Below are 27,783 nucleotides of genomic sequence, written 5' to 3' on the forward strand. Positions count from 1 at the left end.
AAACGTCAATATAGTTAATATTTGCTCGAAGCTGGGCTTCGAATTTGCTTTGTACCATCCGACCGTAATACGCGGCTCAACCTAACACGACAGAAGAGGATGGTTGACTTAACGAAGTGATCTTCGGCTAATGTGTAGTTTGAATTCAATCCGATGTTTGCACGTTTAGCGCTCTATTCTCTCTTTGATCGATAAATGAAACTATTCTCTTTTGTACTTTCTACGCGTTAAGGAATAATCCTTTAAAAGATGTTGCCACATACGCGTGACATTTAATTGTACCTTAGTCCCGATATGATTCTAAAAGACATAATAAACGTTATTGCGAATAAATGCGTTATACCCGAGTACACGAAATTCGTTCGTAATTAATTGATTACTTAATTTTGCCAAAATTCAAATTGAACAAAACTTTCTTTCCTTACAATTAAAGAGTTAAGTAGCTAGGACTAAAGCAACTTAAAGCTGTTAAAACCGTATTAAACGAACCTTTTATTCGCTTTCGAAAAATTAGAATCATTCTACTAGGTACGCTATTGCTGGAAAGATAAAAAAGAAAGTCATACCACATTTTCATCGTCGTTCTCACTTTTCCCTGTCTTGAATGGCAACGTGGACAGCCGGCAAAAAGCGGCACGTGCGAATATATGAATGAAAGTTTACGAGGATAGTAAGAACAGGTCAATCTGTCAATTGACCATTGGTCTGTCGGACCTGCTCGAACGAAGGTTCGGATCGTTTCTCCCTTCTGTTCGTCTTCAGACACTCGACAGGCATACCACAGTGGCCTCACGTGTACACGCTTCGCTCTGCTCGGTTCGGAGTATACCTACCACCACCGTACGGAATTGGTCAAGCAGAGTGCAACAGATAAGGGTGGCCGTGGTGGGGGATAGTTGACTCTCTAGTGGCCATTCGGAGTCAGTTGCTCTTATGCTTGCCAGACATTAACAACAACCACGTCAGGCTCTTACAGTGAGGGCCTCGTGACTCAAAACGTCACAGGTGATTCGAAACAGCGTGGAATCCTACTTTATCACCGGGAAGCCTTTTGTTTTGAATTCGTACACGAGAAGTGCCTGGACGATAATCCAATTTTTTAGCACCGGAAAAAGAAAACGATGGAAATCGTTCGGATTTTTAGTCGTTGACATTTGCATCGGTGGATATTTTCAGTGACAATTGTTAAACCGAACACGCAAATGTATATTGGTAACTTTAAACATAGTGAATGTACGATCGACGTAGTAAAGCGTGTATTGGAACTACGATTTATGTGCCACATTAGGGGCCTTGGAAGTTTCTTGTCAATTATCGATAGAAACAATAATAAGAAGGATAGTGAAGGGTAATTTATTCGATTTGAAGATTTTCAAGATCGGAGTGCTGGTGTGTGACATTTCATGGAAGAAATCGAGTTGTACATCGTCCGACTATTAGTGTGAAAAGTTGGGATTTCGCTCGAAGAACAGTAATCGTCGAAAGAAGGTTGGGATTCCTCGTGTTCGAGGATCGATGTGGAAGAATGCGGAGGAAGGAGGCTTGATTCGTGTTTCGAAGCTTTTTCTAAGGTCGTGGAGGTCGTCCGGATCCAGAGAACAATGACGATCGACGGTTAAGGGAATTGCTGCGAGAATTCCGTGGAGGGTGATCGAGGGTTCGTTTCACCGGGGGGTTGTTGATATTATGTTAGCAACGGGATTATGTGCGTTTCTGAAGGTGTTGGCGATGGCGGGAAGCGTCACGGCGCTTCTGCCGGAAGACTTCGAAGATCCAGCTGCTCCAGCCAACCTGCAAGAAGAATGTGCCTCGAAATGCCCGGATCTCGATTTAAATCAGGTCAGAATTATATGGTTCAAGTAAAACTATTTACGGATATCAATGCGTAGAATTTTCCAGTTACGCATAAAAGTTGAAATCTCAAGGTCTGAAGATTTCATACGCATAAATCGTAGTGAAATCTTATCGAGAGTATTTCTCAACTCGTCGGCGAATTCGAAAGATATAGAAAGAGCGGCAATTCACATACTTTGGTACTTTCAAATCTTGACAAATCGTTCGCCATTTATTTCGAACGCGTGACTCGTTGCATCGGAAACCTGGTAACCTTTCAGCCCGTTTAGAAAGGATGTCTCGTTCGATGGTTGAGAGTAAGAAGTACAAACGTATATATAATGGCTCGAAAATGTATTCTAATTTCGTGGTAAGGTTGTTTACGTGGCTTTTACATAATACTTTTGCGTACTATTTACCTTGCGTGCACCGAGTATAATACAGCAGCAAGCCCGATAAAACGAAACTTATTGCGAGTAAATCAAAAAGATGGCATTATCTCTTCTCCCTCTTCTTTATCACATTCGCCGGATTACTCGTAATATTATGGCAAATTCTTATTATGAAAGTGGCAGTAGATAAGAGCGACGAAGATCGTCGCGTGGCCGGTCGATGAGACGTAGCCATTGGAATTCTAAAAAGCGCTCCGACACGTAATTCAGTCTCTAAATCGTCCGTAAAATACAAATACGGCTTTTTCCATTCTAGACTTTCATAGTTCGCGTGCACTGTACGCGAGCATGACCGTTTAAGCAATAAACAATCACAATCGCCGGGAAATTCTTCATGGCGCGTGATTTCATGCCGAAGAGGTCAATACAGTCGCAAAGTTCGTATCCGCGAAACGAAACGAGAAATCTATTCGCGATCGCTGCGTCAGCCCACTCGATAGCCTTTTCCGTAAGGGGTACCGATTACTTTCATTCGTTGTTTCAATTTCTCACTCGCCTATCGTTCATTTGTCATCACCTCGCGATTCCTTCGTACATATATGTATACTTTTCTTTATATCGTCGAAATTTCCTTGATTCATATATATATATATATATATATAGCAATCGTTGCTCGAAAAAATGATAGATATTACATTTTTACGAAATAGCTAAAGCTGTAAAATTACAAAAAAAGAAAAAAAGACGATAAGGAAACTGGTCGATTCGTTGGAATCGCGAGAAGAGTTCTCGGAGCGAGGCAAGCGTAGCACAAAAATGGCTCCGCACGAAGGACGTATCAATTTAAGTCCACTCTCCATCCCGACTGTACCATTCATTAATTAACTTAACTACACGACGGCGCATCATCGCAGTCCATAAGCACGATCTCGAGGATGAAAGCCCAGTTGTAACAGATACAGGAGCTTCTAATCGTATTTTCTATATTTTCTGTTCTTTTCCTCTGCTACTGAGCATACTACCTTTGTTAAAACATCGATCGATATGTTCGTTAATCTACGAGACACGCGTATAAATTCTTTACGGTTGCTCGAGTTTGACGATCCTTTGAGCTGGTCCGAAAGGATCACTCGGAAACGTGCTTTTTCTATCCGCTTTTGCTTCTCTGTAGCTCGTACAAAGAGCGACATTGAGACGATTGAAAGGATGCATGAGGAGAGATAAACGGAACAAAAGGCGGTCTGGAGAAATGATTAAACCGATCCTTTCGTGGAGAGTTTAATTGATAATTGCTGGCAATTTCGTTCACGCCAATTGCCAAAGACACTGATTACCAACTTCTTACGACGAGTTTGTTCACACGGGCCACGGGAACCGTCCGCTTCGACACTTTGAACGTTTCGCCTCGGCTTAATAGAATTCTGAGACTTTCATCCTGCCGTGAAAAGAGATCGGTTCGGTGGAGGCTGTGAATGCGACCGCGCTTGCGTTTCTCGATATCTCTCGTCGGACGTAGAAAGGTTTCTCGAAACGTTGCATTTCAATTATTCGGCGTCAGATAAAAGAAATCACGGCTGGGGAATCAACTTCTCGATCCCTTATCTTCCCTTCGTTCTGCCCTTGATCTTCCTTCTTTCTCTTTTCTCTTTTTTCTTTTTCTCGCGTCTTCACGAAGTCGAAGTTCGAAGGGCAACGTTCGTAGGGAAACCTCCATCGAGGCCCGAGAGATAAGACACATCGATCGAACGTAAAAGTTTTAGGTGAAAAAAAATAGGAAAAGCTCTATAAAAATTCATGTAGATCGACATCTGTGTTTATGATGCATCGCGTACGAATGGCGCCCGTGATATTTACTAAACACGCGAGTAGCAGTGAGGCTGCCTTATCGTATCTCGAGATGATGCCTAGAATGACCTTACTGGTTGCATAACAGCGACGGTTAGCTTTCTAAACTACGACATGTCGTGATTTCATCGTGGTCCACCAGCGCTCTGATCCAAATAGATTTATATTTTATGGTTGTTGGTATATCTTCTTTAGTATATCATCTTTCTTAGTACAGATACGATAATGCATAAGTATACAACAACATCCTCGTGTAAGTATCTGGATAATAAAACGGCACAACGAGCCAGGTAAATTGGCGCAATTGCTACTTCACACGCCTAACTGTTTGTTCGATAGAAGCTGGAATTCCACAATTTCGTCTGGACGCTACTTTTTCAATTTTTCCTCCTTAATTGAAAAATAATTACTTAAACGGTGCTTGTAATGGATCTCCGCCCACGCGTTAACCTACATGCGATCTCATACTGCACGGAACGCGATTTAACCACGACGTAATTTCACGGATCCGTACGAGTACAAGGATCGTACAAGGATTCGAATCGAGCGCGCGATCTAACGAATTCCGATCTGTCGCCGGTACGAAACTACGTAGAATCCGCAGGATCGTTCGACGCGCAATATTATATGTGTAACCGTACACAATGAACTTCCTGCCAGCCACATCCTCTCACCTACAACGCGTGCCTCGTAACTTGCTAGGGGTTCACCTCCAAGTCCACCGATAATCGTGTGAAATTCCAAATCGTTCTACCGATCGCTGGCTCGTGCTTCATGCGAATCCCACGCGTTCCAGATTGTTTCACTATGTTTTCCATGTTTACCGTGTTTATTGGTGGCTTTTATAAATTCTGCTATTTTTACGTCGTTGCTACTGTAACAAAACACAACAATAACATAGTGTTATGAAGTCGAAGTTCGATGATCAATGTTATGCGACGACCTTTCTTCGTGAAAAAACAACCTTTATCTATCGAGGAAATGTGCGTTACGGTCGACGCTGTATCGGTCGAGGATTTATCGTAGGCAAAAGTTTATTGCGGTAAAAGATTTGACGGACAAACGTTGGTTGGACGATGGATGATCCGATTAATGAACTTAAGGATAACCTGATAATTCAGAACGCTAGTGTTGTCGTTGATTCGAAACGCCAGACTTCGTGTACGAAATATATTTACGAAGCGTGTACATAGAATCTCTCAATATTCTCAGTTAAAAGTTTCAACTTAAATTATTAAAGCGAAGTTACGGAGAAGAAATCTATGGACAAGATCGAGGGATGATTTACGACTATCTCAGAGTTGAATGCGACGTTAAACACGTACGCATACGGGCGAGTGGCCCACATCTATCGCGAGCATTCGGGGGAATATCGTTTTCGAACGATCAGGGACACCCTCGTGTCAGGGATTTTCTTTGACGATCGATAAAGGCAGCCTAAATCGTTGAAAATTTCGAATCGAAGCACTTTAACTCGTAGAATATTATATACTCTTTTTGAACAACGAAAATTTCTCGAAGAACGGTCCTGTTAAACACTTTGGCTTTGAGCCGCAAACAAATCCTGGGAAACGGAGTTTCGGCGTCTTTATATGACGTCATATCAATTAAAAGGCATGCACGTTCCACGGACACGTATACGTCGAGAGTGCACACTAGCTCGAAGATCATAACGGCTGGCAGCTGATGGCGAATGTTTTTAATTTGTCTCATGATCTCGAAGGTAATTAACGAAATTAAATGGCGACCGTGCGTCTGAGCGCCTAGACGTGCCTCTGACGAGTCACCATAACGTTCAAATTTCGAACGAATTCGACCATTTTTCTACGACTCTTTTGTAGTTTAACATGCAACTGGTACGGTGATCGTTTTATCACGTAGACAGAGGTGTCCAGAAATTCTGAATTTTACGTACATCGGTATCACAGTTATTAAGATATTCGCAAGTACACCGGATAACAGGACGACGCGTTTTTTTTAAGTTAATACAAAAATAAGAATTCCCAAAGTTTGGTGGACCTTATCTTATCAGTTACGAGTTAGAAAATCTTCGATCTATTTTTCGTGCTAAACTTACGAATAAACTGTGTATTCTTTTGCGCATTGATATTTTTACGAACGCAAGAAAACGAACCTTAAGCGCCCGTTTAATATTACAACGAGATATTCGAATATTTCATATATTTTTAATTATTACGTGTGCAACCTCGCGCCTTTCCGTTAAAATTCCCTGTAAATGCATGAGAATTCACGATCTGCCGATAAAACATAGGAATCTGAAGAAATATCAATCGCTGCGCTCGATAATACGAGAGGTGGAAACGGTTTTCCATGGTAAATAACCGCGGTGAAAAACGTTTCCTGCTTTCGATGGCTAACGAGCACAAAGTGAACCACGCGAGGTGATGCCTATCTTTTTAATTCGTCGAGTAACGCGAGAATAATTGACGCGGTTCGTGGACGAAGTGCAACGTTTGCGCGGTCAAACGTTGGAAACGCCGATTGCGTTGCTTTTCAAACGGACGCCGAAAGGGATGTAGAAAGGAAAGAGAGAGAGAGAGAGAGAGAGAGAAAGAGAAAGGCACACCGTTAAGGTGTTTGCCAAAGACAAACCTCAGACTTCAAAGGTAGATGTTCCATCCGAGTGGACACCGTCCGGTGTACATCCAACACCGTGCGACCGTAGCTTGTTGGTGACCGCACGAAAAAAAACCTGATACCCTTTGCCTTCAACTCGAAACACCCTGGGACGCTTTGAGCGTGTCAAAGCCCCGTGAGTTGTACTATTTCTAGATGTCTAAGTTAGATCGCGATGCATTTTTCATCAGTTTGCCATAGATCCCACCTGATTATCGTTGAAAGTTCGCTGCAGCCTCTCTTCTTCTAATTAAGGGATTAGCGAAGTTAGCCAAGTGGAATTGAATGTTTTTTTTTTTATTATTCGATACCAGACGAAGAGTAGAAAGATCGTTCTTTGCAGCGATTGCGAATAATAATTTTTCGATAGTGTGATCAGAGGAGATTCGCACGGGCTAAAATTTTACTCGTGATAACTTTCAAGGAGAGAGTCTATGGAATCCTAGAACAGGTTGTTTCTGCGATAATTTGGAAAATACGCGGGATATTGTTCCATGAAGCAACGTCTAGCTTAGTGTTTGGTTTGCCTGTCTTATGAAAAGGAAAAATAAGTCACGAACATCGAACGTGGTAACGTTTACGTAATGCACGTAAGAGACGTCGATTAATACAAGGTGGACGCGCAAGTACGGAGTTGGCGTTAAGACGATCACGTTCGACGAGCACCTTGAAAGGAAGATTTGATAAAAATCGTCTTGTTGCGGGAGTCTCGCGTGCATCGAACTGAAGACAAGACACGCGGTAGTCATCAACGTCGAAGACCGTTGGAGGCGGGATGCAACAGTTGGCGAACGCTTTCAGGCGTGACGAAGATGTTGGACTTGGCTTAACGGAAGGACGTGCGGAAGGACGAGCAGGTATACATTAGACGATTACCTCAGATCAGATAAAATTGCTCTTTACCGGCTGATTTCCGTCCAGAGGATGACAAGACTTGTTGTACCTTTTAGTGGGAACAGGAAGTTGGGATAAAGGCGTCGCAATAAAAGGGAGTGATCGTTCAGAATCTACTGACGCGATAATTGCGAACGATCGTTCGGATAATCGAAGAAGAAAATTATCTATGAAAACTTACGAAAAGTCGTGGAGGAAAAATCGAAAGCACGGATTTCAATTACGGTGAGGAATAATTAGCGCGAATATTCTAGCGAGGAGGAATGGTTACATGTCTCAAGGGTACTTGCTCTCATACGGTGTTGTAGTCTAGGCGGGTTGATTAATCGGGTGCAAAGTTAAACGAGCATCGTGTCGAGGCAAGGAACGAACAACGAGATTCCTCGACAATGGAAAGAAGAGAGAGGAAAAAAAAAATTCATCGTAAAATTGATACATCCACGCCGACAGGCGATAGTCGCGAAAACACTGCACCATCGCATCAGTCTGGCATTTCTTATCGAACGACTCGTCACTCTTCGTGCTTTTTGTTGCTCCGATGGGAAAACAGAGAACGACCGTTCACGGCTAATATTTCTTTACGTAAATCGGTGAGCGCCGATTCGAAAACCTTCTTCGTACATACATTTTCAGTCTACTGTTGCGAGGATATTTACGAGAAAAACGTAATTGTACATGAGGTGTACGTATATTTAAGATTCCAAGGTTGCCGCAATAAGGACGTTCAATGGTTTATTCACAAAGAACGGTATCGTTTTGAGGTGTTGTTTTCATTGGAAATTTCATGCACACGCCGATGTATGGCGAAAAAATTGCGATTCGAACGGCGGTAACGGTAGAGCCGCGTAGCGTGCAGGGGCCGTAGAAAATAAATTGAATCGCTTGCCAGCTTTAAAAGATAGTAAATTGTTTCATCCGGTTCAATTGACACCCCCGCTGTACCTAGTCCGTCGCGAATGAATCGCCGAACGATCGTGCCAGGTCTCAGGTCTCTGCTACCGTTTCGGATAAGCGTGCTTGTTACACCTTTTGCACCTGTACGTTACGCGTTTCCGGTACACAGGTGCGCGTCCGGTTTTTAATGGAAACGAAAGCAAATCGTAAAAAAAGAAAGCGAGGAAAGAAGGGTGTAACGTGCTCGTCGAATCCACTAGATCGAGGGTGGCGAACAATTCCAGCGCCGATAACAAGGGTGTGAAGCCAAGCGTGCCACTATGGGAATTTTCGGGAATCGACCAGCTTCTATGCGTACCTGGTTGCCTGGACGATCGTATTTATTCAAATATATCGTGTATCACCTGTTTGTTCATGAATTTAAATCATCGCGATCTGTCGACAACTGCGAAATATTTTGCATATTACGTTAAGAGTCATTATGAGAATATTGTCCTCCTTAATTAGGGTGTCCCGTGTGACTTGAAATATTTGGCCATTATCACGTAACAGCTCGTACAATACGATATCACGTAGAAAATAGAAAACAGGCAGAATTAAAAACGTATTTTAACGTACGTAGCTTGAGAAATAAGAAAAAGTTGCAACAGCAGCAGTCGATTGAACATTCCTTTATTCGTTTCAGAATCGAACGGACGACTCGAGTTCGGAGGTGGGATGTGGCATACGATGCAAGATCGACCAGGTAAGCGAACGAAAATATCTCTATCCTGCGTCAAACAGATTTATAAATCAGTCCAGTATTCAATGTCGTAGTTCGATCAGAGAACAGTCCTAATTCGAACGATTCGTGAGAAGTATTTCCGTGACTGTTCTGCCAACTGTAGTTCCTTTTAAATAGTTCTGCAACCTTAAGTCTGCACAAGGATAATTCTCGCGTCGGTTGCGCCACAAATTTAAAGTTCGTCGGGGAGCATCGTCGAACGTTTATTAACATAGGCGAACATCGGAGACGAAAATAAAGGGACGCCGGTCCCCTGGCACAATGAAAGTACTTCCGCTGCCGTCCCCGGGGTGCCTGTTCACTGGCTGGCTAGTAAAGAGACGGTAAACGGCAAATAAAAACAAAGTCAGGTCCTTCGTCTCCCTTTCTCGTTCTCCTCTCTTCTGTAGGCTGTTGCTCCGCTATTCGGACGTTACCAGCGTAGCCAAAAGCAATGAATGGATGAACGTGTACACGTATTACGCGTACGAATGAAAGAATGGTCGGGCTCGTACGGCTTCGTGACTTTAAATTGGATCGCGTACAAGTGCGGCCTATGGCGGATGTCGCCAAATTGCCGTGTGACTCCGGATTCGCTCTCTCTGCTTGCTCGTCTCTTTCCGCTCCTCTGGGCCTCTCTGTCTCCCGTTTCACCCAGTCGCGGAAGCGCCAGCGGAGAAAGCTGCGAAAAACCGCCACTACGATCATATTCGTTAACGTTGGACCGTACTTTGCGTACGAGGTTCAGAGCACTAAGCGAGAGTCTAAGAAAGTTCTTCGAAAAAAGGAACAAATTAACCAGACTTGGAATTCAGAGAGGAGGATCGTTAGCACGTTCCAAAGAGTACAAAGGGAAAGCGAGGGACAAGAGACGAGACGGAGAAAGGATCCCCGCGGTGGCCGGAAGGATATCCAGCAACGCGTGTCTCCAGGGTAGGAAACGAGAACCGCAATTAATGCGACGAAAAGGACAAAAGGCTCAGCGATACACTTAATTATCGCGTGCCACCGAAAAAAGGATAAAGAGGAACGCTGTCATTAAGTTACGACCGCTTCTTCCAGTGCGCGCTCCTGTCACGAACACGATTTGTATTTACGTTCCGTCTATGGTAGACGGTGATCAACCGCGTGCATTTTTTAAACAACTTTGTGACACGAGGTTGCGTGCTGGTTGAAAAGCCACGAATACCACGGGTCGGTACGTGAATTGCGCTCGAAACGATTTCCTTCCTCGCCTCGTTTCACGGTTCGTACGTTCCAGTAACGCGCACGAATAACGGTTAGCTTGCGGCTGACACGATTCAAAAGGAAGATGCTCTACTTTTTGCTAAACGCAACCCTAATTGCCTTTCTCGATTAATCCAGCTATTTTACCCGTCGCTCGTCGCTAAACTCTGTCTCGTTTTGCTGACGTCTGATCACCATTTTTCTCTCTTTTTCTTTTTCTTTTAGTAATATCACAGAAAGCACGTGACGTGATGGATTACGTATCGGCGCACGATATGAATTTCTACGATGTAATTTCGAACGAACAAAATCGTGTAATCCTGGCTCGGCTTTGGTGCTTCTTCCGGTAATTTCATGGTTCGATGGCGGTGAACCGATACCTCTGGAATTTCTTTTGTACCAAACGTTCTACCGTGTACATATGTATATATTATGAGGATATGTGCATAATGCGAAGAATATATATGCCATGCATTGGTCAGAGCAATCAAGGGAACGTAATCAAACAGAAGTAAGCCTGTTACTCGCGTGACAATATGGTAAAAGTTGCCATTTAGATAATTAAAAAACGTATTAACGTGCAGACACGAGTAACGGTTGTAAAGGTCAAGGTAAAACGGCAAGCTATCCTCCAATTATGTCAAACAACGTATAAAATATTTTGTGCATGGTCATAGGTCTCGAGTGCATAAACGAGAGCAAAGTATACACGTAAAAGCTTGTCAAGCTTCCCGTTTAAAATGAATCTGGCACTCTGACTTTACCCATTCGAGTGTGTTTGTAAAGTAGCAGACCACCAGCATCGAGGTCTCCGTGACAAATTGCATCTACTTGACATTAGCTACCAGAAGTTATTGTATTTCATGCTTCTCACAAACATCCTACGTCTTTCCTCGTATTTACTAGTAAACAGTTGAAACCGTAAAAGGTTCCTCGTGTCCGTCTTTGAGACCTGGAAAATGAACGAATCTGCAGCCTAATTTGTGCGATCAGATATCATGCATTCGAGGCTTCACATTTTTTTACGCCTTGTTGACGTCGCGCGAGCACACAGCACAATCAGTGAACGATGGCTCGAACGAAACGAGGAGAGAACGGATAGATCCTCGTTCGTGGTAGGACGAAGATCTACGATCTACGGGGAGCCGAGTAGAGCGAGGGCCAGGCTGGGGCGTAATGTGTGTTGAGGTTTTAATGAGGAAGTGAGAAATTAGCGGGCGCAGCGTCGAGCCGCTGTGCTTCGGCTGTTTTCCACTGTCTGATAGTTTTGTCAACCCCTATTTACGGCGCAGCCACGAAACCGAGAAAATTACGATCGTTTAACGCGGCGAGTCGAATTTGAGCGTGGCCGGTCGAATAGAATAGAATCGGAGGACGAGTGGAATAGAATCGGGGAACGAGTCGAAGGAACGTTGACGTTTCGTGCGAACTAATTGAAAAAGGGGGATCGTAGCCGATATGGGTTGGAAGCGATAGAACGTCACGAGAAATATGATTAATTAAGACGTTAAAAATTATCGTCGTCTAAGGTCGTTAGAGTGGTCGCTTTGACTATCGTGCATTGCCAAGATAAACGCTCGTTCGACGCATCTTGCGCGCGCCTTCTATTTCTTCTTTTTCTACTACATCTTATTTTCCTTTCTCTTTGGTTCAAACTGATAAGGGCGACTGTCGTATTTTTAACTCGAAAGTTTCTCCAAATAATTCCCTCGAAACGAACGATACGTTCCGTATCTGATACATCGATTCATCCTGAGTGCGGACGATGGACGTTCTATCGAGCGATCTCGCCGCGATCGCACCGTTCTCTTTGTTTTCCTGTTAGGAACAACAAAGACGGACGTGTGATCGCAGCGGGATCGCGCGACAAAGTATCGCTCGTCTGCATTCAGGGTTCTTTGCGATGATCGTTGTAAGAAATCGCACGAGTGTCGCGCTTACTTGCAACGCGTCAAAGTCATGAAACCGCCACCAAATGTTTATTAATAACTTATCTATCTAGCGTCGGAGGTCCCTTTCCTTCTAGAATTTTTCAACTATTTGACCTTTCTGATATCCTCTAATATGTACTTGTTCTATACGTATTCGCATAGAGTAATTTATTCAGCAGACACGTGAACGAGATTTAATTTTTTAAATTGTTACTGTTACTGGATTTTTTAAACCTTCGTAGATTAAGCTAACAGAAGTTAAAGTACCAAAGTACGCATGATCAACGTAATATCTGATGCTATTTTTTAATTGGAATTTCCCAAGATGCACGAGCGATGAAAAAAGAAGAATACAATGTTCTTTCTACTGAAAAGCAAGTACGTAAATACAAGATAAATTTGCTTCGAAGTTCGTAGCTTATGATAACGCAGGTGCACCGCTAATCTCGTCGAATTAAGTCTTTGCATGGCGAGCTTATTATTCTAAAATGTCGAGAGGGGTATCATTTATGTGCGGCGCCTCTCCAACGCGGCCGAGTGTCGATCAGCCTGACAATTGGTAAATGGCTCTCTTGTATCTCGGGATACGATGTTGAAATAACGATTTTACTAGGCGCAGCTGTCCACGAACGTTGCAACTACCGTAACAACCATCGTTCTAACCAGCCTCTCGTTTTTCATCGAGGACGAGATTAAACGTCAATTATCGCCTGTTATCTGGCGAAATTAGAAATTGGAACAGGAAACGCGGCTGGAATACACAGAACCGACATACCGGAGGACGATACTTGAAGGAAGGAGAAACGAGTTACAGACGACGACGACGAAACCTTCCAGTCTAGACGTAACTATTACAAACTTGTTCTTCCTCGAGTCCTTGAGGTCATCGAGCACGCTGTATCTCGTGTATTTACGTTTCGTCAAGGCACGAATTATTTCAAGATGTGCTCGAAGAAATATTTCAAGATGCTTCTCGTTCTCGGTTCGTTCGTTCCACCAACGATCGACGATTCTCGACGCTTTTTCGCACAACCAAAAATAACTCTCTTTCGGACGATCAAAGATTTTTGATATCTCTTCGGACGCTGAAAAAAAAAAATGTTTAACGTTTTTTTCGAACGACCATCGATCCCATCGGAATTCAACGACGAGACGACTTGATTTATTATTGAGTAAGATCGTAACAGGACGGGTTAATAACCAAGTCAAAGCAATAACGCAATTTTCTGAAAGATAACATTGCTGATCTTATGACATGTTTATCGGTAGGAGAAAAAAAAGAAAAGACTAGACCGGAGGATCGTATCAGGCGCCTGAGCGAATAAGTTCCGTACAATTGCGAACGATCACGATCTCCATGGTAAACAAACCCATGCGCGCGTGTTCGTAGTTCTCGTACGTTCTCTTCCTTGTCCGCTTCTTCTTACTTCGACTGGCTTGTCGCCGACAAATACCCACATCCTCTCGCGCAGAAAGTTAATGCGTTAAACTTCGGTTCGCAAATCCATGCTCGGCACGAACCGACCGGGCCCGTCTTATGAACGTGGGCGTTACTTGAGGCACGTGCCTCGTACTTACGTTCATCTTTCGAATACAGTTCCAGTTGCTTCAATGCCAAAATGACGCAGCGTGCCACGTTTCTCTACCGCCACTGATCGTCTCGATTCGATCGTTCCGCCGTTCGAAGAATCGAATCGAGGTACCGATTAAGGCCAAGCGAACGCGTGTTGTCCACTTCGATTTACATAAACACGCTGCACACGCTCCACTACCGATAATAAGACGAAACTGCCGTATATACGAATACATAATAAGTTCGTATCGTTACCATAAACTTGTAAACTTGTAAACTCGTTCAACTGTGATATATTTTGTACAATTAGAAACGGGATAGTATACAATCAGACACGTAAGAAACATCGTCTAACGTGGTATCACGCGTATATTTTCCGTCTGTTTCAGTGCACAAAAGGCTGCGGAGCGTGGCAACGAGCACTCGACACGAGCTGTCAAGCCGTCTGCGTCAGTACATATTAAGACATTATTACTTTTAATTTTAACGTTAAATGTCGTTGTTCTTTTTCCTTTTTCTTTGCCATTACACGGAGCGTAACATTTTACCAAATCTAACGCCAGCTGTATCGTTTTGTAGAATGGAACGCAAGAATTGCTACCACCCAAAGAATTGTACTGTGTCCTGGGTTGTCACGACGCGCTCAACCGTTACTTTCAACAATTAAAAGGTAATATACACTTCGCTGACGACGGAGATGACGCGACGAACGCTGTTTCAAGTTGCTTCGCGTAACGAGCTTCCGCTGTAGCGTACAGTTCTCTGTATCTCCAAAGATACGCTTCGCTGTTAAATCAACGGTATTCCGTAATCGGTTCGATTAAAAGTTGGCGAATTCCTTGGCGTAACGATCCATCGTAGCTATTTTCAGCGACTCCTCCGCGTACAAATCGAAATTGCTGGTGTCTTCCGGCGCCGAGCATTCCGGTATGAAACTAGGCTGTATCTTCTGATGGTATATCTGATTCCAATCGGTCGACTGAAACCATCTGTGCCCTTTTATATCCATAGATCCACCTTTCAGATTTCCGTATCTCCTGGTCAGATCCACTTGCAGTATGTTTTTCAATATATCCCTCAGCTCTCCACCAAAATGATGAGCGAACTTGTACTTACCAGAGACGATCTTCTCGTATATTTTCATCGGGTCTCGCGAATAAAACGGCGGATATCCAGCGTTCATTTCGTAGATCAAAACACCGAAGCTCCACCAATCCACGGATTTACCGTATCCTTTCGATAAGATTACTTCCGGTGCGAGATATTCAGGCGTACCGCACAGAGTCCACGTTCTACCGTCGATCATCTTACAGAAGCCAAAGTCTGTCACTCGGATGTAGCCGGTGTTTTGGATTAGAATATTCTCCGGCTTCAAGTCTCTGTAAACGAGGCTGCAGTGATGAAGATATTCGAGCGCGAGAGCAACTTGCGCGGCGTAGAATCGCGCCAGAGATTCGTCGAACTTCCCCATTCGTCTTAGATGCGTGAACATCTCGCCACCGTTGATAAACGGTAACACCATGTATACGTAGGAATTGTCTTTGAAACAATACTCCATATAGACGATAAAGGGGAACCTCACGCACTGTAGTATCCTTTTCTCGTTGTACGTATGCTCGACTTGCTTCATCTTCACGATTTTTGCTTTCTCTAAGATCTTCATGGCGTAGTACGTGGACGTTGGTTTATATTTCACGAGTATAACACGGCCGAAGGCGCCGGTACCCACAGTCCGAAATTGATCGAAATCTTCCAGTTTGATATTGTCGGTTTTGTTAATCTTCCATCTTTCCATGAACGCTGTCTTCAGTTCGTCCAGTATCTTTTTGTACTCTGTGAAAGCTCGTTGCCGTTCCAGGTTCATCGCGTAACCTACGGTGCGCTTCGCAATTGGAATATTCGCAGATCTCCGTATACGAAAACGTTCTGACAGATAAATAATGGCGGTTATGGCAGTTCCGCTATATGATTGACGTTCGCGAGCGGAGGAGACCCTTCGCAACGTTGCCTTCGCGATCGACTTTTGTCGATTTTTCACGCGATTCTCGTAACTAGACCGCGGATATTTATTGCGCAGATTATATTTCTACGAATACAATTACGAAGATGAAAATCGGCTAGAACATCGTTTCAGCTACTACGTATTGCACAGAGTACCGTGTTTGTGATGTTTTCTATATTTTTACGTACCACGTGCAACCTGTACGTCGTTTACTTTCAAATGTCTCACAAACGTATCAAGATCGGCGGTTTACTCATAACCAAATAAATCTTCTACTCTGTAACACGTATTGACACCTATCGATGTTCGTTATCAGCGGAAATAGGTATTCCATCGGCACCAGCTTTGGTGGCGGACTCGCTAACCGCGACTTCCCTGCGACTCGAATGGAAAGGAATAGACATCGAAAGACGCGGCGGAGGCATATCGTACTTAGTGCAATGGAGGTACGAGGAGCTGGCTGAGACCTGGCAATATTGTAGAAATCAATCGTGGGGAGAGGATGATCAGATTTTAGTTGAAAATTTGCAACCTTACACGAAATACAGGGTACGTTTTTAAATTTAATTGTATTTATTTCAATGTCGCGGTCTGTCATCGTTGTTTCCTTTCATAAATGTTATATTATCACTTGGCCATTTTAATTGCAGTTTCGCGTAGCGTTACTGTTAAAATCGTCTCAACACAATCCGGAGCCTATCGTTTCCGCTCCGAGCGTCGTGATACGAACGTTGGCTGCCGGTTTACCAACCTCAGCACCGGTAATTGTAAGAGCGGTGGCGGTAGACAGCTGCCGCGCCTCTGTGTCTTGGGAACCAGGCCCTTTCCCGAATGGGCCACTTTTGTCTTATGTCCTGCGTCTGCAAGGGGCTGATCACTCCCAGCTTAAGGTATACGCCACGCCAGAACTTCAATAACGTTCGATATAATTAGTTTCTTTCCTTGCAATTAGTTTCTCCGATACAGTTATCTTCATTTTCGCGAAACGTATCGTTCTACGCGAATACGTTTCCAAACCCTCGACTCTTCTGTCTAAGCTATCGTCGCTATTTACCAGAGCATTCGTCGACGCGTTCGTCGATGTAAAGCCGATTGCGCTTTTCCTATTCTCTCTAACTTTAGTAGTAAACACCACTGTGCGAATAAATAGCAACTGGTTCTGCAAGACTGCCTACCTTTTCCCACAAATAGTATACATATATATTTATCATCGTACATCGACAGGTAAAAATTGCGAAGCAAATAATAATGGCTCGGGACAAATGCACGGCTTCTTTGATCGTCAAGATCGTTGGGAAAACGATTCTGTCCGCTGGAACGATTAACGCTAATTAAATGAACGAGCTTTCAAAAATTTACGTCCGCCAGTTTAAGCAATGCATGCTTAACCTATCGGTTCGTTCATCTTTGATCCCGCTAACATCAGCTTCTTAGCTTGTAAGAACCAGATCTCACGAAATACGTTTCTGGCATGGCGTTTCTTTCCTATTCGCATAACGATTATCCAGCGAGGGTTCGAAAGGGATAGATACTCTAACAATTTAGTTACATACGTTTTACGATTAACCTACAGGACATACCGGCCTCCGAAAACACGGACCACTACATGTTCCAAAATCTCGAGCCGAATAAGAATTATTCGATTAGCGTGACCATGAGGAACGGGGTTGGAGAGGGGCCACCTGCGGTAACTTGCGTCATGACCACTCCAGAACCGGCTGGTACGTATCAGTAGGACGGAAATTGAAATTTCAGCAAGTTTTTGAAACAATGCAAACATTAACGAGATTCGTGACGTTACAGTGAAAGACACGCAACAACCTATTTTAATTCTCGGAGGTCAGCACGTGGTTATGAAACAAGATGCGGACATGTTGGACGATCCTAGCGTGGTTTACGAAAATACGAGCACGATTCGAGGAGTGGCGATTCACGTGGCTTCCGCTCGGCTCTTCATTTCCGATTCATTGGGATACGTATACAGAACGTCCATCACGAAACGAACGAAACCAACGGTGATACTCGGCCCGAGTCAGGCGAACTTTAAACCTCTGAGTTTATCGGTCGATTGGCTGAACCTACACTTGTACATTCTGGGCGAGGTGAAACACGCGACAACGGTTTGGCAAATTGCTAGATGCAATCTGGACGGAAGAGGTTTGACAGTGGCCGTGGCTGGCTTCTTGACGCGACCCACGCATATCGAGGTAGACCCGTACAATGGTTACTTATTCTGGGTCACCAGGGGCGGTTTGTACCGATTGGATCTGGCTGACATAAGCAACGGAGTGAAGCACGAGGTACGTTTCGAATGTAAGACGACTGAAAGGCTGGCTAAGATATCGCTGGTCTACATCAAACTGTAAAATATAATAGCAGAAAATATACCACGGAATAATCGTGCATCGCGTTCCAACAGTTTTGAACTCGGACATTTTACACCAAAAGCTTACGCCAAAAACTTAAATTCATCCTCGATAACCATGCACGGATTTTTACAGGTTCAGCCGTATTTAATTCTCGAAGACGCTAATTTAGGAGCGTTCACCGTCGATCACAGCAACTTCCGTCTTCTCGTTCCCCATCACATCCGAAATACTGTAATATCTGTCTCCCTGGATGGTCGTGAAGTTGTAAATCTTCGCGCCAACACGCAGCAACCAAAATTCAAGAACGTAGTCTCGTTAGCCATGGCGAACGGCTTGTTTTATTGGACGAACGGCGAGGAGGTATTGATAGAAGGATATCACTCGGGACAAAACAGATATTTTCACAATGCTTACCCCGATAGGTGAGAATGTTAAGTCCTGTTCGACCAGGCTGGAGATCTACGCGTAGATGTTTCGATAAAAACGTTCTTTTCAGGTCGAACGGTTCATTTGTCAGTGTCAATGTACTTATGGACGCGAGCCAGCCAGTTCCTGTCCCCGTGAATCCTCCTACGGGCGTGCAAGCTGTCCTTGGTGTGGAGAGGGCGAAAGTTTCTTGGCAGGCGCCTCATTTATTGGGCGGCCAGGGCAAAGGAGCCTGGCAAAATTGGTCTTACGAATTGGAGATCAAAGACGAGTCTACCGGAGAGACGATCCATCAGAAGGATATCGCTGGATCGTCTCATACCGTGCACAATCTTCGAGAGAAATCAGAGTACTCGATTAAGGCGGCGGCTTACACGAGCGCTGGCAGAGGACCCTGGTCAACCGAGTTCAGGGGTCGAACCTTGAGGTAAATCACTTACAGGAAATCCATAGGATAGGCAAAAATCCACTTACGTATTTGTGAAAAATCGAAAAGTATAAAAATACAGAATATGTAAAATAAGAAATTCAACGGTCTTCATAAATGTTCGTAGTCTAATCACCAGTCTAATTATCGATCGTTTCAAGAGGAATATACCTGAGAATTAATTTGTACGACGTTCGATTAACCTTCTAGGGACGGATCACACGCATCCATTTTGTGGTCCGCAAACGAGGGTCTCCTAAGAAGCGACGTAACCGGAGAGAATATCGATACTTTGATCTATAAAGCGGGCTTGAAGGAGACAGAGGTTGATTATCACATCGTTGATGTCAGCTGGTACAAGGACATTCTGTACATCGTAGGAAACAATTCTGCGTTGTATCGGTACAATATTACGAGCCATCAAAAGACGAAGATGAATATTCACTCTGTCGGGAGCGTTGCTGTCGATTGGATATCGAAAAAATTGTACTGGGCTAATCCGAAGCAACAAATAGTAAATAAATGTTTCTTATATCTTCGATCGATTCTACTTACTTCGAAATTTATTTCGTGCTATATTTTCCCACTGTATTTTCTCTGCAGATAACAAGAGCAAATTTGAATGGATCTCATCAGGAGCCCATGTCGATTCTGGCCATCGTTAAGGAATTGATGATCGATTCTTTGGAAGCGTACCTGTATTGGTCAACCGGCCACGCCGTTGAAGTGGCTCGTTTAAACGGACAAGACAGAAGATACTATCATTCGGATGAAATATTTAACGGGAAACAAGTGATGGGGTTAACGTTGGACACAGAGAACAGATACGTTTATTGGATCGTCCGAAGCTACGAAAGTGGATCCATCGTTTATCGAGCGCCAACGTCTGAAAGAATTTCGATGAGTCATAAAATCGTGCCTGAGAAGGTTTCTATCGTCGTTTAATTTTGTTATTTTGCAAAAAAAAGAAAAAAAAGAACATATCGTTGTCGTTGATAGCAGTAATAGCATCGTTAATTTCGTTTCTCGATATGTTTTTAAGGTCTCAGCACTGCAGTACCCAAACATGCAAGGCCCTTTATGCTATTTCTCGGAGCATCTTCTGTGGCTTCAAGACGACCGGAACGCGGTGATAGGCGATCTGTCTGGCCAAAACACGGCCATAATAAACGGTATCAGCTTGTCAGGCCTTCACATGGTGGCCGTCATGGATCCGGCGCTTCATCAATATCCAAAGAATCTTACATCAGAAACCGTAGCTGTATTACCAAACGCCGTAAACTATAGCAGTATTAGAGTAGAAGGCACCTGGAGGAACTTCAACATATCCTGGGACCCGGTGGAGAATATCAATTACGGAACTGTCTTCTACGAAGTGAAATTCGCGGATTATATCAATACCAATTCGAACCCGGAGATAACGACGGAAACCTCGATGCCTTATAACAATTCCGAACAGATTTTGCCTTATTCGGTCCTGGAGGTGACTGTGAAAGCCTTCACGTATTGGGAAACGGCACACCACACAAGGAAGATACTCAGGTCGCCACAAAGCGTCCCCAGCCAGCCAACGAATCCTAGAGCGTTTATAGAGTTTCGCAAAGAACCACTGAGCGAAAATGTCGACATATTTGCGATATTCAGGTAAATATCATAAGAAAGAAATTCGCTGCTATCTTTCCCTAGCCCTTACCGAGCGGATAAAAGCTTTTTACCCCTATGTGATGATTAAGTTTACTTGAAAAATAAAATCGTTACAGGTGGGATCAACCCGAGTTCACGAATGGTCTGATCACCGGATACACGGTTCAGTGTTGGTTTAAAGAGAACAACGTCGAGATGCAAATCTGCGATCAGTCGCTTATTCCATCCACGTTGTTAGAGCACACCGTTCAAGACCTGTTGCCAAACACGACGTATTACTTTCAAGTTCGAGCTCATACGGAAATTGGCGCCGGACCATACACCGACGTGATCAGCGTTTCGACGATTTATGAAAATCCGATACCGCAACTGCTGGTCGCCACGATGGACGCGGTTCGAATATCCGATTTGGATCAGGAAATGAACTATACCGTTACTCGGCACATCGCGGTTGAAGTGACGTATCTGGCCGCGGAGAGCAAAATTTACTGGATCAACGAAATGCAGGAGTTGGTAACCTCGGACTTGGATGGGGTAAACGCTACTAAAATATTGACGTTGAACAACAGCGCATTTAGCATAACTGTCGATTGGGTGGCGAGACATCTTTACTGGTCCGAATCCAGCTATCGAGAAAACGGTGGATGTATCATGAAGTTAGACTTGACCATGTGGCAAGCTGGAATTCTTAAATACGAGAACATCGTTACGACGAGCAGACGTATCGTGAATCTCGATATATTACCATCTACTGGGTACCTACTATTTTTACGGAATCTTTCTTCGTACATATATTTGAAATCTATTCTATAATCTGATTTAATTTCTTGCAGATCGTTGTACTGGATAGAACAAACTAAGAAAGATGGCGGAGTAATAATGCGGTCGAATTTGAGCGGCAGTGATATTCAACCGTTCTTCGATCATATAGACGATTGTTCCTGCCCTTACAGGCCATCCGTGATTCCTGTGATGACGATCGATAGCACCGATTATCAGAAACCAGTCATGTACTGGATTTCTTTGGAAGGTCACCTAAACAGCGCCGATATCGACGGATGTAAGTGCAATCTGATAGTAAGCGCAGGTTTCAACAAAGGATTACCAGCAAGATCGTTGACCGTCGACAAGATGAACATCTATTGGTCCAACATTCCGGAAGATCAAATTTATTTTGTAAATAAAAAATATCCCGATGACGAGCAGATCAAGCACTTCTATTTACCATCTGTACGAAGCATCAAAGCCCTTGGGAAATCTCTGCAAACGTATCCGATCACCAACTGTTTGATTCCCCGTCAAGACTCCTACAACGTGGAAGAAGCGAGAAAAACAGCAAGTAGCATTACCGTGAGACTTCCCGAACCGGTTCCTCAATTTGGCTGCGAAGGATACAGCTTACCTACGACGCTATACACGATATACGTGTCTCAATGTCTAGAGAATGATCCAAATATGTGCGAGGACAGCGACAGAACAAAGTTGCAGACTTACGAGAAGGAATACGAAATAAAGGATTTGAAGCCTTTCACGAAATACAGACTGAAACTGGCCTTGAGCAACTATTACGCTGATTCAGAGTCGATGAGTTTAGAGTTTGATTCTGGTGTCGTGTTACGAACCGAAGCTGGCGCTCCTACAGCTCCGGAGAACGTAACCGTGGAAGCTCTGACACCAACTTTGGCTATCGTCTACTGGATGCCACCGAAGATATTAAATGCCGCAGCTGTACGATACGAGGTACATTGGAGATTGGTCCGATTAATAAACGGAGCACGACAAAAGGGAGAACAATTTATAAAGGGCACCGAACGCACAACCGATGGAAGATTCTTCACCATGTTGGAACCGTGGCTACCTGATCAGGAGTATCTAGTGTTCGTTCGCGCTTATCCTGCCCACGTTAACGATGTATACAGCGAAAGTTCCGGTCAAGTAGTCAAGATGTACCCAGAACCGAATAATTTGACGTTAACAGGGGTTAGCGTGAACAGCTTGAACGTATCCTGGGTACCAACAGTGGATTTGATGGTCAAATACACGCTGGAATACAAAGATGTTGCTGTAGAAAATTGGCAAGAGGCAAATGACTTTACGATGGAAAACGACAAAGTGACATATTTCATCAGGAAGTTGCAACCACGAACTTTGTACAAATTTCATCTGCTTCTGAGATATCCAAATTATAAAAAAGATTTCGTGTGGCCGACAGATGGGAGGTTCACGTTTCAAACGTTAGGTAACGCAATTCCTTGTGTTCCTTATAGAATTATTAAAATTGTTTTTTAGAATTATCCACATATTGTTTTATGTTATTTGGTGTACAGGTGATGTACCGAGTGCTCCGGGTATGCCAACGGTAACCAAACTCCGTAACTCTGTGTACCAATTGAATTGGGAACCAGCGCAAGCTCATGGCTCGCAGATCACGTTGTACCGTGTCGAAGGGATGAAGATCAATGAAATTAACGAGCAAATAGACTCCACCGGGAACGCGAGCTGGAAGTTGTATTACAATGGGACGGACAATTATTGGATAATCACGGGAGACATGGACGACAAGTATCGGTTTCGTATTCAAGCTAGAAACGCGTACGGTTTCGGTAGTTGGAGCAGATCCAGCGCGATCATTGATTTAACCGAAGCCACCGGTGGAATATTAGCGGCTCAACAACACCTTGATTTAGTGTTGGGACTTAGCGTCCCTGTTATCACTATTATGCTCATTTGCTTCTGTTATTTCCTTTGCCGTAAGTGTATGACGATTATAAATAAAGTGTATTTTTTTTAATGGTTAAAGTAATCCCTGTTTGAACAAGTACACTTCGAGTGCAGTTAACAGGAGTATAAAGGATAAGTTTTGTAATTCAGCAGTGTACCGGCAGCGCAAAGATGATAAAAAGGCGGTTTTACCTCCGTTAGTGAGCGACGTCGAGTTAGCGACGCTTCGGGAGATACCACGCGGAAATTTCGTTCAATCGAACGCGTTGTACGCGTCTACCTTGCAGAACGATCCGGACGATTCTACGCTTCCTAAAATCAGAAGGGAACAGATTACCTTAGCCAAGTTTTTGGGTAGCGGAGCCTTTGGAGAAGTAAGCGACATATAAGTAACAAATATTGAAAAACTATCATTGTAATTACGAGACTATGTCGTTACCGCGTGTATACAAATTTTCCAGGTATTTCAAGGGAATGCGAAGGATTTGGAGAGACCAGGAGTTACACCAGTCGCGATCAAAACGTTGCGAAAGGGCGCCTCGGCCCAGGAAAAGACAGAGTTCCTTCAAGAAGCTAGACTCATGAGTCATTTTCGACATAAACACGTGTTAAGACTTTTGGGAGTCTGTTTAGATACGGACCCACCGTTATTGGTGTTGGAATTGATGGAAGCTGGAGATTTACTGAGTTATTTAAGGGCGAGTCGATCTCTGCAACCATCGGATCCACACGCGTTACGCCTGCAAGATTTGCTCGCCATGTGCGAGGATGTAGCAAGGGGATGCCGTTATTTGGAGGAGCTCCATTTTGTACATAGAGATCTCGCGTGTAGAAATTGTTTGGTATCTGCCAGAGATCGAGAGAACCGTGTCGTCAAGATCGGTGACTTTGGACTGGCCAGAGATATATACAAGAACGATTATTATCGAAAAGTAAATGTCTTCCTAATTCTAAAATATAATAACAATTTGCCATCTTGATATAAAACAGAAACAAATATTCACCTTTTTGTTACAGGAAGGAGAAGGATTGCTTCCTGTTCGATGGATGGCACCTGAATCGTTAGTGGACGGTGTATTCACTTCACAGAGTGATGTCTGGGCATTTGGTGTATTAATGTGGGAAATCACGTCCTTGGGGCAACAACCGTATCCTGCTAGAACAAATATCGAAGTATTACACCATGTACGCGCAGGTGGAAGATTACCCAAATCTCTAAATTGTCCACCTGCTTTACATCAGCTCATGTTACGTTGTTGGAGCGTTGCTGATGCTAGACCGAGCTTTAAAGTTTGCCTCGAAAATATAGTTAGTCTTCGAAGTACCATAGAGGATGCACAACTGAACCCGGTTCATGCTGGTCATTATTTAGCTAGAAGAGGTATGTTTCAATCATACGGATATTAACATTTGCATTATGTAAATCTCTGGCATGGAACATAAATATTCATTTTTTTTTTTTCAAATATATCAATTGTCGATTATTAATTGTCAGCAAAAACACGTATTAGCTTATTAGGATGATTCTTATAGTCCGATACTAATATTTTTTATCTCATTCTCCAATATTTCAATTCACGAAATGAATTTATTACATAAAACGAAATATTTCTAAAATATAAGTATATAGTTTGGGGAATGACATAAAAAAATTTGCATACAAATTTTCGATCATTTATGACTAAAACCCTCTCTGTTGCTTATTTATACAATCATATATTTACATAATTTTCATAGCCATCTCGTAAAATTCAGTTTCTAAACTTGTAAGCTAATAGCTGCTTCAACAACTAATAGGATTAACATTAATTTATTTTCACATGTTACAAAACAAGCGTATTTGTTTCGAAAAGTGATCATACTCGATAATTGCGATTCAAATCATCTAGATGCGATGCCATAAAAGTGTTAAATATATAAATTTAACAATTTGCTTGAATACATATTTATCATTGCATGGCTCATGCTTGCAGGCGTCTCTAACATGGCTTACTTTGCTGACGAGAACCAAAATCATAATAATTCAGGTAGGTTCTCTTTGTAAAGATCATCTATATACGTTGCTTTTTCGACCAGTCTTCCTTTTCTTCTTATACAAATTCAAACACATAATACAACTATTGAGTAAGGCTGAATGTAATACGATATTGATTTTGTGTTGATTTTCTCAGGGAATTCTTGGAAATCCAGCAGCTCAGAAGGCAGTCGAGATATGCAACCGTTCCTTCAGAATTCCCATAATGCGACACTTACATCACAATCGAATGAAGTACCGAAATATTTAGAATTGTTAGCGGATAACGAAGATATCATTCTAAGGGAAAATTCAACAAACGGATACGAAGTGCCTCGGTCGATTCATATCTCCGATCAAAATTTAACCAATATGAATAAAGCTAGTACAAACGTAGATGTAAAGAGCAATTTGCATTCTGATGCGCCACAAGAACATAAGGATGCTTCGAATGATGCGAAAGAACAACCAGAAAGAAAGTGTGATAAGAGATCGTCGATATCTAGTTTGAATTTACCAGAACGTAAAAGAGCATCGATCACGAGCATGACTGAGAAATGTAACACTTTAGATAGTTCAAAATTAACTAATCCTACGATTAAAGCGATTTTAAAAAGAGAATCCTTTACATCATTGACTGATCAGCGGAAAAATAAGAGGAACGTAACCGAACGACGAGGATCGGAATTAAGTTTAGAAGGTAGAAGTTCTAGTTCTTTAAGCTCGAATATTAGTTTAGCGCCACCTACTCGACCTAGTTCATCGTTAATTAGTTCACAAAATGTTCTTCCATTAAAGAACGGCGTTATCGGAGGAACCGGCGAGTCAAACGATAATAACGTTACGAAAAACGCATTGCCAAAAATTCAAAGGACTCATTCTAATTTGCAAAATGGTAAAGCTAACATACCTTTGGTGATAAACAGTGCATTATTGAACTTATTGAGGCAGACTCCAGTTGTCGAGGATAGTAACAATAGAGTCACATACACGAACATCAATACGGATGCTGTTAGAGTAAACGGGTCGTGAAGCTTTTATTAAAGATGTGATGGATTAAGTCATTTGATGGGTCGTGTTTCTAAAACAGAATCATAATTTCAATAATAACTCCGTACCGAAACTGGAAATGCGTGTAAAGTTCCATAGCTTTAAACTGCCATATTAATGTATGTACATATTTAAGTTTTAGTATCTGAAATTTATTTTACATGAACTGTGGCAGAAAGATTTTATTTGATAATGACATTAATTTTAGTTGACAATCAGACTTGTCAGCATCTAAGAATCGAGAATATCTATAGAGAATTATGTGGTGATTAATCTGCGATAGTTTTATATTTGTCATTACAACTAATGTATTTATTTAATAACACGGAAGTACGAGTAAATTTTCACCATTCATTGTACAAATTTCATATTAGCGATAATATAAAGTATAGTATGGAAACTGATATTCATGTTACGTTTAAAGATTTGTTAAGTTTTACATATACATGTAGTGGTTCTTTTTAAAACAGTACAAGAATAAATTTTTGCACATATTAAACTTTATATGACTGAACTGAGAATTTTTGAAACTTGTATTTTCAAATTTCGTTATTAATGCTTTAAGAATCAATAAAATTCGAAGAGGTTGTAAATACTTTAACAATATAAACTTCCTACTTTTTAAATTTCACTTATTCTTTCCGTAAAAGTATTAAAACGATATTGTAAGTATCCATCCAAGAGAAATAGTAAACAAAATATAGGATAGTAGTAATAAGAGTAAAAGTGTGAATATGTACTTTCCAAAACTGACTTTTTATAATTCAACGCGATAAAAGAATGAACGGTTTATAAAAAATAGATTGATAAATAACTGATAAATTAAAGTAAGTATATTAATAAATAGTACTCGATATTTGGCTATCAAATATAAAAAAAGTAGTCCTATAATTAAAAAATATTTCATAGTCTTCCTATTTAAAAACATACTTTTATATACTGATTATAATATGTATAATGTTAGTTCCTTCCCCTGCAAACTTCATAACTTCTAAGTAAAAATAAACCAAATTCTGTAAATATCTCCAACATTGTAATAAAGAATATATTGCTAAGAAAATAATTATATTGTATGAATTTTGTATATTTTATATATACATGTTTATACTAATGTGCAAATACTGTAATAAAATTGCATACA

General features: G+C 42.3%; 2 protein-coding genes across 6 annotated transcripts; one reads left to right on the top strand and one right to left on the bottom strand.

Moving 5' to 3' along the window:
- The first annotated feature begins 943 nt into the window (after nucleotides 1-943).
- LOC122567844 (proto-oncogene tyrosine-protein kinase ROS) lies at nucleotides 944-27,783 on the top strand. Of its 5 annotated transcripts, none has more exons than XM_043726971.1 (21): nucleotides 944-1,839; nucleotides 9,181-9,240; nucleotides 14,379-14,438; nucleotides 14,569-14,659; nucleotides 16,308-16,540; nucleotides 16,642-16,881; nucleotides 17,565-17,712; nucleotides 17,795-18,291; nucleotides 18,493-18,782; nucleotides 18,857-19,213; nucleotides 19,424-19,727; nucleotides 19,817-20,140; nucleotides 20,256-20,857; nucleotides 20,974-21,612; nucleotides 21,691-23,096; nucleotides 23,185-23,607; nucleotides 23,729-23,952; nucleotides 24,040-24,510; nucleotides 24,596-24,959; nucleotides 25,552-25,605; nucleotides 25,750-27,783. In XM_043726971.1, the coding sequence occupies exons 1-21, from the start codon at nucleotides 1,687-1,689 to the stop codon at nucleotides 26,622-26,624; spliced, it is 7,815 nt and encodes a 2,604-aa protein (XP_043582906.1). In that variant the 5' UTR covers nucleotides 944-1,686; the 3' UTR covers nucleotides 26,625-27,783. The 5 variants fall into 5 exon arrangements, with proteins under 5 accessions (XP_043582906.1, XP_043582976.1, XP_043583233.1 ...); XM_043727041.1 differs by having other exon boundaries at nucleotides 23,732-23,952; XM_043727298.1 differs by having other exon boundaries at nucleotides 16,642-16,752.
- On the bottom strand, nucleotides 14,677-16,294 carry LOC122568062 (cAMP-dependent protein kinase catalytic subunit 1-like). The gene has a single exon (XM_043727418.1). It carries the CDS (start codon nucleotides 15,851-15,853, stop codon nucleotides 14,810-14,812), a length of 1,044 nt encoding a protein of 347 aa, XP_043583353.1. The 5' UTR covers nucleotides 15,854-16,294; the 3' UTR covers nucleotides 14,677-14,809.

The sequence above is a fragment of the Bombus pyrosoma genome, linkage group LG1 (genome assembly GCF_014825855.1).
Source record: "Bombus pyrosoma isolate SC7728 linkage group LG1, ASM1482585v1, whole genome shotgun sequence".
Lineage (NCBI taxonomy): Eukaryota > Metazoa > Arthropoda > Insecta > Hymenoptera > Apidae > Bombus > Bombus pyrosoma.

Coding starts and splice junctions, on each gene's coding strand:
- LOC122567844 (XM_043726971.1), top strand. CDS start 1,687: ATGTTAGCAACGGGATTATGTGCGTTTCTGAAGGTGTTGGCGATGGCG. Junction 14,439..14,568: donor CGAGCTGTCAAGCCGTCTGC/GTCAGTACATAT, acceptor ATCGTTTTGTAG/AATGGAACGCAAGAATTGCT. Junction 19,728..19,816: donor CTAATCCGAAGCAACAAATA/GTAAATAAATGT, acceptor TTTTCTCTGCAG/ATAACAAGAGCAAATTTGAA.
- LOC122568062 (XM_043727418.1), bottom strand. CDS start 15,853: ATGAACCTGGAACGGCAACGAGCTTTCACAGAGTACAAAAAGATACTG.